The sequence below is a fragment of the Amblyomma mixtum genome, chromosome 5, assembly GCF_055824585.1.
Source record: "Amblyomma mixtum isolate Tamu chromosome 5, ASM5582458v1, whole genome shotgun sequence".
Taxonomy (NCBI): domain Eukaryota; kingdom Metazoa; phylum Arthropoda; class Arachnida; order Ixodida; family Ixodidae; genus Amblyomma; species Amblyomma mixtum.
This window is the reverse complement of record NC_143016.1, coordinates 150,198,100-150,209,159: the sequence shown is the minus strand read 5'-3', so window position 1 is coordinate 150,209,159 and position 11,060 is coordinate 150,198,100. Positions and strand designations below refer to the sequence as shown.

Here is an 11,060-nt window from a genome sequence, read left to right as displayed (position 1 = left end):
AGAGTCCATAGACCGTCTTTAGACGAAACGAAATTGAAGCAGTTATAGACTTTAGTCTATAGAGAGTCTATAGACAAAAAGAAATTGAGGCAGCTATAGACCTTGGTCTATAGCGAGTCTATAGACCGTCTATAGATGAAAGGAAATTGAGGTAGTTATAGACTTTAGTCCAGAGAGAGTCTATAGACAGCCTAAAGACGAATGGAAATTGAGACAGCTATAGACCTTAGTCTATACAAAGTCTATAGACCGTCTATAGACGAAAGGAAAGTGAGACAGCTATAGACTTTAGTCTATAGGGAGTCCATAGACCGTCTATAGACAAAAGGAAATGGAGGCAGGTGTAGACTTTAGTCTATAGAGTGTCTATAGACCGTCTATAGACTAAATGCAATTGAGGCAGCTATAAACTTCAGTCTATAGAGAGACGAAAGGAAATTGTGGCAGCTTTAGACCTTAGTCTATAGAGAGTCTATAGACCTTCTATAGACAAAATGAAATTAAAGCAGCTATAGACTTTAATCTATAGAGTTTCTATAGACTGTCTATAGACAAAAGGAAAAGTCTAAAGGATGGCTATAGAGTCTATAAAAAGTATATAGAAAGTCTAGAGACCATTTTTATAAGGGTCCGCTCCTTACCACATGGCTCTCTACCACCGCTTCCGTCTACGCAACGCCAGCGACAAATCGCAGATCGTCAACCCGCGTCCTTGCTGCATGCAAGGCATTCCCGTTTCACCTGGGACACTATATCCGGTGAACTTTTTCCTTTAATCTGTAGTGTTGTACGCGTGTTTAGTGCGTGCTTTTCTTGTTGTTTTCGTGTCTTATCGGATCCTTTCCTTCATATCATAAATACGGCTTTGTTTTGTTTTCTTTGATCTGTTTATTTTCTTGTTCGAACCTGCACGCGATAGTGCTTCCCATCCGCAGTCGGGAACGCGTCACCAATCTGATTCGCGACACCGAGGCGGGTGAAGCGAGCAGTGAATTGAATGGGAAGGGAAGAGGGACATATCTCGGGAAGCCTCAGGGGAGAACCTGAGATTTAGGAACTTCATGGCACAGAAAAGGAAAGGACAGGTCTAACAAGAGTCTGCTGAAGAATCCCACACTCAAATCGTCGTCAGGTTTTTTTTTATTTGAAAACAGAAATGAATACAGCAAACTATGTTCACTGGTACTGGAACCATAGCCAAGGCTAGTGTCGGCTCCAACACAATGATAAATTGCTAAAATGCGGCAGGTGGAGAGAACACTTCTCACATAAATAATTTCAAAATATTAAAATCAAAACATACATAGCTAATATATACATTTGTTTTCATGCATACACTCTCTGTACGCAGTAACATTAAATATTAACAAATTTTGCAGTCATTTGGGTACAAAATTTACAGCTCAACCGGCGGAAACTTACTGATTCAATAAAAATATTTTAAGAGATTGTGAAAAACTAATTTTTATTTTAACATCATTAGGGATGCCATTCCATATTTGGGCACCGTTGTATTCAATCAACCTTTTCCCGAAATACACCTCACACTGAAATACACCTCATACCACCCGCACAACCAGGCTGGAGCCGAGTGCGGCGCCGTAATTCGGTCGTGCAGCCGGAAAATCTCATGCGCGCTTGACAGGCGCGCTGGCGCGTGTCTTCTTCAGCCGGACACCATGCAGAAAGTCAAAGGAGACCGTGTCTTACCCACCGTTCGTTTGGAGGAGAAGCTACTTAGGAGCACTCGCGATGGCTCTGAACGAGCCACTGCATGGGGTCCGTAGGACTAAGGCACTGGGTCGGGGCTAAAAAAGACGTGCCTGCAGCGCCGAATGTTGGGGTGGAAGTACACACGACGGTAGTACACTCGTTTGCGTGGGAGAACCAGAGTGCGCATTGCGTTGTGTAGAAGGCCGGAGTGGTTGGAAACGTCAGCAAGCGTGGCTGGCAAGGACTAAATGAATTTCCAAGAGAAGCAAAAAGTGGTACCAACCATTAGCTCTGCTGCACAGGAGGAGGGAGAGTCACTCCGAAGTTCGTTGGAGATGCCATGAAGAATGAAAGGAATGCTATCAAACCATGCTTAAACAAAAAATTACTCCAGCAGTGAAGCATTCAGTTGCCGCTGGAATCGTGCGACGACACCTTTAGATATCAAGTGAAAGCATGCCATTTTTACGTTGCTGACGCTGTGGAGCCGAAATAGGTTGGTGAATAACGCTGAGTCGAATTGGCAACCACGGTCAGTCGTAATGGTGAAAGGGAACCGCTGTTACGTCCGGGAAGAGAATCGGTTCGGGCCATCTGGTTATTCTGTCAGTGCAGGTAACAACTAGCGAAGGATCCCGTAGGAAGGAAGGGGGCTTGCAGTATCAACGCCCAGGTGGATGAAGAAGGCGTCCAGGGACGGGAATGGTCCAAGACGAATCGTAGTGTGGCGATGCATTTCGGACCGCTGACAGTTGAGGCACTCGCGCGACCAGTGGCGGATGTGCGTGCTGATGCGAAGCCAGGTGCAACGAGATGTGACGTGTCGCTACGTTGCTGGAATGCCAAAAGGGGCGAGATAATGGTGGGCATTAAATAAGGATTGGTGGTATTGTAGAGGCACGTAGGGGTGTGGGCGACTGGTCAACGCATCACAAACGAGACGAACGTAGTAGTCGGGGAGAAAGAATAATTAGTGTTTGCATTACAACTTGCGCAACTAACGAGTGCATTAGCGCCGATCGTGATGACAGTAATCATTCAATTAATGCGAACCGCAGGGACAGCTCTGGTTGCTGCTACGGCGCGTTGCACAGCTATCTACTTAAGAAGATGGTTTATATTAAGCCAAAAACTTCTTTTAATATTTATTCTTTAGGTCTGAGTACTCCCTCCTCATGGTTGCGAGCAAATAGCACTTGGAATATTGAACATCAATGATATCGCTAAAGATCTGAACATCACTATGATGCTTGAAACTTCAAAACCTCAGTTAGAAACTTCATTTCATCAATGGAGACCTCATTTAATCATATGTTTTGTAGATGTGACGGGTTTCTCCTTTTCTGTCGAAGTTAAAGCTGGTGTTCAACCATTTTTCATCGCACTAGAATGGCTAACTAAACCTTAAAATAAATTTAAAACCTTCTTTTATCTACGTCCAATTTATCACAACGTATTTCGACAAGTGTGAACAGGCTATCTCGAAACATCTCTGAGTGTAAAATGTAAAAAATAATTGAATTCAATTACATTTGTTGGCTCATTTTGTGAATGTCGGCATGTTTCCAGAAAAATTACAGTGGAAGTTTACATCAGAACTTCAAGTGCACAGCAAAAAGAGAGCAATTACAGTAAAAAAAAAAAAACTTCATAACATCTAGGCTGAAAATTTCGAGTTAATAGACGAGGTTCTAGGGCGCTTCCTTTTCTTTAGAGGCTTGAAACAATAACAAATGATGGTATGAGGTTATCGATAAAAGGGAACATAAATGAATTAAACCCATTTTGCAGGGGCATGGGAGCCTATGGTTGTGTATCCCCGTATTCTTGAAGAACGCTCACTGGATGGAAGGCTGGTGATGCATCTACACGATAACTTGACGCTGTACCTCAGAGGGGCATCAGTGGCGGCAAGGCAACTCCGGGTGCTTGAGGATGACGGCGGAGAAATAGTGACGCGCCTTGTAAGTTTGGCGTACTCTGTATGGCGTGGTTATTCATCTGTGCCCTCCTGAAAGTCGGCGAAATCAAGCACCAGTATCGTTTTTACCTACTAACTGAACAGTACAACTATGTGAGATGAATCAAGAACACTAGAACTGTTTAAAGCAGTAGATAAGAAGGGCAGTGGAGAGCTATTTCGTCTGTCTCAATTCCTACGGTTTCCAACTGTGTACAAACAGGGCATCTAGTTTAATGGCTTCCGTATTAAGATTTCAATGATCTTTCTGCCTCCTGTAGTACGAACCCAAAAATTTCATTTGAAACTTTGGAAGAAAATTGGTCTATATAACGATGATCTAATGGGCACGGCAGCAGATAGCAGCAATCAGGCTCCTTCTTAGACGGCTCTTCACGAGTGGGTTATTTATTTACTACTCATATTTTGATAACAAAACTGGTCGCTCAGTTGTCGTGGAGCCGTGCACAAACATATGTTCTTAGTGCTCCCCTCTTTTTGGGTTGCCGGGTGACGTAGAACTTAGCCAGGGGTCAGAATCCCCACGAATCGAGAGCGTGAAAGCCATCTTGAAGGAGCAATGTGATTGGAAACAACGATTCCTACCGGATTTTAATGTACTTGATAATAGGCTCTAAGGTGTTGAAAACGTCAAAACATTATAATTAAAAAGCACGTCCGTTTCCTCAATTGATCAAAAAAGCTAAAGATTTTGGTATGGCTCTTTTATTTATTTTTTTTTATTTATCATCATACCCACAGCGCCATTGTCTGGCATTACAGTGGGGGAGTTGAAGAAAAAGTACACAAATGCCACCGCGTGCAGCTGGTTACAAAAAAAAAAGATAACAATGAGATAGAAAGAACATGGAATTATTATACAGAAAAAATGTCACAGCATGGAAGAAAATCAATCATTTGATAACACGGACATTACTTCCTCAGGCAGCTTGTTCCATTCCGAAACCTTGTTGGGGGAAAAAGACATCTTAAAAAGGTCAGTCCGGCATCTGTGTTCTTTAACTTTAAGTGAATGATCTCTTCGTAAAGACACGTAATCAGGGTTGGCTATATATTTGGTTCTGTCTCTTCCAGTTCTAGAAGGAAATATATTATGAAATAATTTTCAATGCGGAAAGTAAACACTGGAAGTAAAGCTTCGTGTTTCCTTCAACAGAGCAGTCTGATTATCGACGCGACCTGTAATTTTGAAGGTTTATAAGTACATGAACGAACAAAACTACAGAGAATGTTTACTACATTCGAATCGTAGCGAAAGCACGGACAATGGAGTGCATATTGCAACCGCGCTAAAACGACGCAGGACAAGAAAGGAAAGCACAGGACAAGACGCGGAACTTCAACTAAAGTTTACTACGGGAAAACCACATTTATACAGGAAACGTAATCACACCAGATAAACAGCCGAAACCATCAAATAACACAGGCACGATGGCGCGCATGGCACAAGTTCACATCTAGGTAGTTTAACTCTTTCTTAGATAAAGATACTGAAGTGGAGCTGATGCAACGGTCATTTTCTTTTTTTATGCAGTAGGCTTCAAAGATTTCCCTGCTAAGCTGGGTCGTCAATTTTTTTAAGACAATTGTGTCGCGGAACCTGGGTGTGCAATTATTACAATGGCGACAATGTTTTGCCAGTTCCCCGCCTCCCGCCAATGATTCAACAGCGGCGCGATGCTCCTGAAGTCTGACATTCAGGCATCGTCCAGTTTGCCCAATGTAGCAATTCCCACATGAGAGGGGTATTTTGTACACCACCCCCGTTTTGCAGGGAACGAACCTGTCTACGTGCTTAGTGCGGCACTCGTTCTTTTTTGCCCTTCCCTGCACCATATTGCACATGCCCGAAAGCTTTTTGGGCGCCGTGAATACCACCGGGACATCGCATTTCATGGCCACTTTTTTGAGGCGATGGGAGATCTGGTGGAAGTATGGCATTGCCACGGGTCTCCGGCGTTGCGGTTCTTCACTTAGGCTGTGCTTCGGTGGGCAACGGGCTTCCTTGGCAAGGGCTTCTATCACCGAGGTGACCATCTCTTGAGGAAAACCAGCACTACTCAGACGTTGTAATTGATATCGCACGCTATCCTGCATTTCATGTGGGCAAGACTTGTCAAGAGCAGCGCGCAGGCAGTTTTTTGCTATTCCCCTTTTAATAAGCTTTGAATGCGCTGACTGGTGGTTTAAAATACCTTTTTTTGAGCGAGGCTGGTACCTCCAACACACCTGGGTTCCACTAGCACTCGTGACAATACATATGTCCAAAAACTGCAAGCATCCCTGCGATGGCAACTCATGGGTGAATTTCAATCCAAAGGCACACTCACTGAAGATTTTAAGGATTCCGTTCACTAATGTAATGGCCCCTTCTGGAGACACCCCTTTTAAGAAAATAGCATAATCGTCAACATTGTAATAATTGCACACCCAGGTTCCGCGACACAATTGTCTTAAAAAAATTGACGACCCAGCTTAGCAGGGAAATCTTTGAAGCCTACTGCATAAAAAAAGAAAATGACCGTTGCATCAGCTCCACTTCAGTATCTTTATCTAAGAAAGAGTTAAACTACCTAGATGTGAACTTGTGCCATGCGCGCCATCGTGCCTGTGTTATTTGATGGTTTCGGCTGTTTATCTGGTGTGATTACGTTTCCTGTATAAATGTGGTTTTCCCGTAGTAAACTTTAGTTGAAGTTCCGCGTCTTGTCCTGTGCTTTCCTTTCTTGTCCTGCGTCGTTTTAGCGCGGTTGCAATATGCACTCCATTGTCAACCACCAACTAGCCCGCCTTCACTTGTTACAAAGCACGGATTTGTGCTACGTAGAAGACGATGGTGAGCAGGCAGTGCTGCGGGACGGAGCAGATGGAAGTTGATGAAGACGACGCTCTCCAGTGCACAGGGCGAGAGTGTGGTGCAGTTTAACACGACGCGTGTTGGCTGCGGCGATAACTTAGCGGTCGCGCGGAGCGGCGCGCAAAGCCGATATGCTTCCGCTGCCGCGGCCTCGACTCCCAGTCATGGATATTGAATCAATTTCTTTCAGTTTCAAGCTCAAGGTCAAATTTACAAGATTGGCGATTGAAGCGCAAGGTCCCGTAGTTAAGGTTTCGCTTCAAAAGAGGAAATCGGCAGGGCTGTTGAAAGCAGAAGGAATTGATGGAATGGTCATAGATAACTTTTCTAAGGAAATACAAGCGAACCGATTATTTTTCAAGAATTCTGTAAAACAAAAGACAATGAAGAAAGATATAGCATGCTTCTCACGCAGAATAAGCCAGTGATAATTGACGATCCATTACTGTGGGATGATTGAAAGTATTGCTTGTTTCTTTGCGAGATAACCACATCGGAACGACGGAAAACCGCAACGAATGGCTTTCATTTAGTACACCATAACAGTTGAAGTTTCGGTAATATCATTCGCTGCCATGAATTTGTACATGAGTTTCAGCTACAGCCCATAAGTGCTCATGGGTAACGAAACGTGGTTACGTAGACAGATACAGGATAGTGAAATATCCAACCCCCCCCCCCCCCCCCCCCCCCCAATACAAGATGGGACTTAATGATAGAAAGCTCTTTATGAGAGCTGTTGGAGCATCAGTAGACTAGTGTTTAGAATCCAGGGCTGTGTCTAGGATCTGTACCCTTGAAAGTACCTGTAGCCAATCAGATGTTAAAAAAAACTGTCCTTTTGTCGGCACAATTTTCTCAACATCAGGCACGCAGGTTTCGTACACGGAAGCTTCGTATAATAAGGTAGGTGCGTGTCAGTTTGTGTCTGAGTTCATCTTACGCAGACAGTTAGCAAATTGATGCACAGGGATAAATGAAACAGTCCTATCCACGCAAGTATTTATAGACTCGCGAGCAGGAAAAGCGGTGCCGAACAACAGCATGAACTGGTGGGCAAGTTGGTCGGACATATGTAGTGAAGCAGCGCTACGGCACAGGGCCGAAGGGAAGAAAGGGACGAACACAGCGCTGTGTTCGTCCCTTTCTTACCTTTGGCCCTGTGCCGTAGCGCTGCTTCACTAGATACAAACAACAGCGCAGCTGCATGCAAATCTGAGTTTTATGTGCACTAAAAAATTTGGCTGATGCGATTATGTGACCATAATTGACTACTGTTCATTTTAATTTTAGTCGGACAGAAAACCATATACTTGATGAACGCCGAATACTCCTACTTCAGACGTGTAATGCATTTTCACATTGAAAGACACAACGAGCGACCATCCCAATTAGAACAAAAGGTGATCGGCTGTAATCCAGTGGTTGCAGGCCTATCTGCAGTTGTCAGGTTGCAATCTGAATACATGAAAGGAACAGAGAACTCTTGGCTTTTATAAAGAATGCTGCCTCTCGGGAGGTTCCCGCGAATAGTAAACTGCGGGCATAATGCAAATGCACGCCATCACAACAAGTAAAAATAATAGCAAAGCTCTCTAGCGAGGTAATAGAGGCACCCCCAGTAGATGACCACTCTAGCGTTCGTCAGAAGTTCTTCTGCTGCTTAGCTTGACAAAAAAAAATAAACTGTGATTCAGTATGTTCAAAAACAGGTCACAATGTGACCAGCGTGATAACGCTTGTCCTCTACCCTACGGATACCAACTGACGCATTTTTATGCTCATTTGCCAGTACGGGTGTGAGATGCATATTCCTGTGCCCTCGTCCTGTCAGAAATTGTTACCCGGTACCTGATTGGAAATATATATATGAACAGCTACTCAGAAGCCATCTAGATTTGCATCAGCTACCTCAGCTTCGACGTGTCGTTTTAAAGTATATTTTACTTTCTTAACTTGTTATCGAACGTGCAACCATGCTTTCAGTGTTTTCTCACCGTGGAAATGAGATTTTACTGTTTTCTAGGCTGTAAGCTGAAATTCCGCCTCCCTGTAAGCTAATGAGCGATGTTTGAAACCTCCAAGTCCAAGAGTCATCAAATTTTTTGGTATTCGATCTGAAAGCTACTCTTTCATACTCTTTTGTGATCTTATGTTCCTGAGCCTCATGTTCTTTATTAGGAGTGGCTGTTGTGGGTTTATTCTAATCGTTCCAATATCTTAGTCACTTTGACGGCGTTGGTACACTGTTTTTTTTTTTCGCAAATGTTTTGAAAGTCTGTTGTGAACAGCAAATATTGTGACGAAGACGAAGCTGGCAACAGCGCTTTATTCTCCTCAAACGCGAAAGCAAATTCCAGAGTTCTTGCGCACGACAAGAGACATGCAGCACATTTCGTTCCATATTGGCAAATTACACGTTTATAAGCGAAATGGTGAGCTTGTGATGATTGCCCTGCTCAATGAAGCTAAAGAAAACTTCGTGTAAAGGTGAATTGGGCTAGAGTTACATTACAATCTTGCATGAAAAGTAATTCCCGAAATATTTGGGTGCCTGCCCTACTGTGAAGCACTCGACGCAAGCATCATTATTTTGCTTTGGACGTTAAACCTCATAAACCAACCAACCACAAGCATCATTATTTACAGTGAACCTATCGGTGAATTATTAACTAAAGGAATCACTTTGTTACATGTATACAATCAGCATTTATAGCTCATATACTGGAATTTCGCTAAGAGATTGCAGATTTCTATTTGATGTTTTATCGTATGACCTGATACTTGATTTGACTATTTTGGAGAGTTGTGAGTTTTCAATATTCCTTACTGATTTTGGCATAGTTACTGTCCTGAGACAAAGCGCTGTCTATTTATTGTCTTTGAGCAATCGGAATCGTCTGTGATACGCCTCGCACGATCAAATATTCCCAACTGTACTGGTGAATACTGACCTTCTAAAAAGTTCTAGCGTGAACAGACGCAAATAAATTGAAAGATGACATACGCACACAAGTGCTAACTGACAAGGGGAAGGTCACACCTTATAAGAGGCGAACTTTTGCGTAAAATGATAAGCTGTGTAACAAAGGTTGATGACTGAGGCAGCATAGCAGAACGTATGTAGAGCCAAGGAGAGGCGTATAGCACAGCAATTCAAATTTCTTTATGTTGTTTTTCATCTGGCACGCCGTTAGCCACCTCTACGAAGTAAATCCGAGCCGTAAAATAATATAAAGAGGAGGTATTAAAACATTCACTGCCAAATTTTGTTCTGGCATAGGCTTTTTTATGTTTCAGGATATTTTCGTGATAGGTCAAAAATCTTTGTCCCTTCGAACTTTCGCATTTACTGACCGGCGTATCTAGGTAGTTTTGGATGCAGGCCTTCCTCTTCGATCCTGACTAACCTCTGCTTTTAGCCAAATACTGAAAAATAATCATTCGTATACAGAACGAGTGGTTAAGCAACCGCCGTAACGTTTCTTAGAGGCACGTGAACGAAATATTGCGTTAACAAAGCAACAAATGATTAACTTAAAAGTTGCTCATGGCTGAAACCTTAGTGTAAGAGTGCGTGTGGTCGTTGGCTTAACTTGATTTATTTTATAGAAAATGATTACGAACTTGGCATTGTTTATTCTACCCTGCGTTTTAGTTGGATGCGATGGCGATATCCAAACACTTTCGTCAGCGACAGGACAAAATTAATAAGCGCGAGCAGGCGTCCGCCTTGAGAACGAAATTTCTCTTTTTTTTTCAGTACAACGGGGAGGACATTGAAGAGCATCTGCTCGAAGATGAAAACCACTGGGCTACTGTCCACATTACACACAAAGAGGGCGGAGTGGAAGTCGTGAGTGTAGCCTTCAACATATTTTCGTTCACTTTGAATGCAAAATTAGCTAGGCGGTCTAGGAACCTAACATTCCTGGCATGCGGTTGAAGTAGAAAGCATTTTGCGCATGATTGAATTGTTCGGCGATTGAAAACAAAATATGACCAGATGTCTATCTTCCAAAGTACCTTTTTATCCCGTGCAGGAAGGCGTCGTGGGACCAAATTTGAGAATTCATCCAATGCCAGAAATTGAAAGAAGCGATGATGGCTTTACGGCGCATATGATATTCGAAATAGAGAACAACAACGTATTCGACACCGTTATGCTGCCAAAGAAAATAGGTAAAGCACATGGTGTTCAGCCCAGTTAACAAACTCATTGTTCTCACTATTATTAGACTGTTTTATTTAAATTAGGCTGCTTCCTTCACTAAAGTGTGCTATATGATCCTTTCTGATAAGGTTCCCTGAAGGCTGCCGAAAGAAGCAATGGCTTGCAGACGGGCGTTCCCGCTATGGTATCAATTGAGGTGTTTGTCGTATCCGATGGTGTGCATAATGGGCGCTTCAAGAACGACTCTGCTCTTTTAACCTACCTTTGCATAACTATGAATTCTGTGAGTACTTTTCGTCTTTTGCGAGCAATGAGACTTCCTTCCACTTGCCTGC

At 43.1% G+C, this 11,060-nt stretch overlaps 1 protein-coding gene across 1 annotated transcript in view; it reads left to right on the top strand.

Moving 5' to 3' along the window:
* Positions 1 to 1,679: 1,679 nt before the first annotated feature.
* LOC149344138 (venom metalloproteinase Antarease-like) overlaps positions 1,680 to 11,060 on the top strand; it is an 84,785-nt gene continuing 75,404 nt past the window's right edge. The window contains exons 1-5 of the mRNA XM_089547159.1: positions 1,680 to 1,779; positions 3,505 to 3,677; positions 10,315 to 10,407; positions 10,595 to 10,733; positions 10,854 to 11,008. Of these exons, the coding sequence (XP_089403285.1) occupies positions 1,680 to 1,779; positions 3,505 to 3,677; positions 10,315 to 10,407; positions 10,595 to 10,733; positions 10,854 to 11,008 (660 nt within the window). The remainder of the gene's footprint in view (positions 1,780 to 3,504; positions 3,678 to 10,314; positions 10,408 to 10,594; positions 10,734 to 10,853; positions 11,009 to 11,060) is intronic.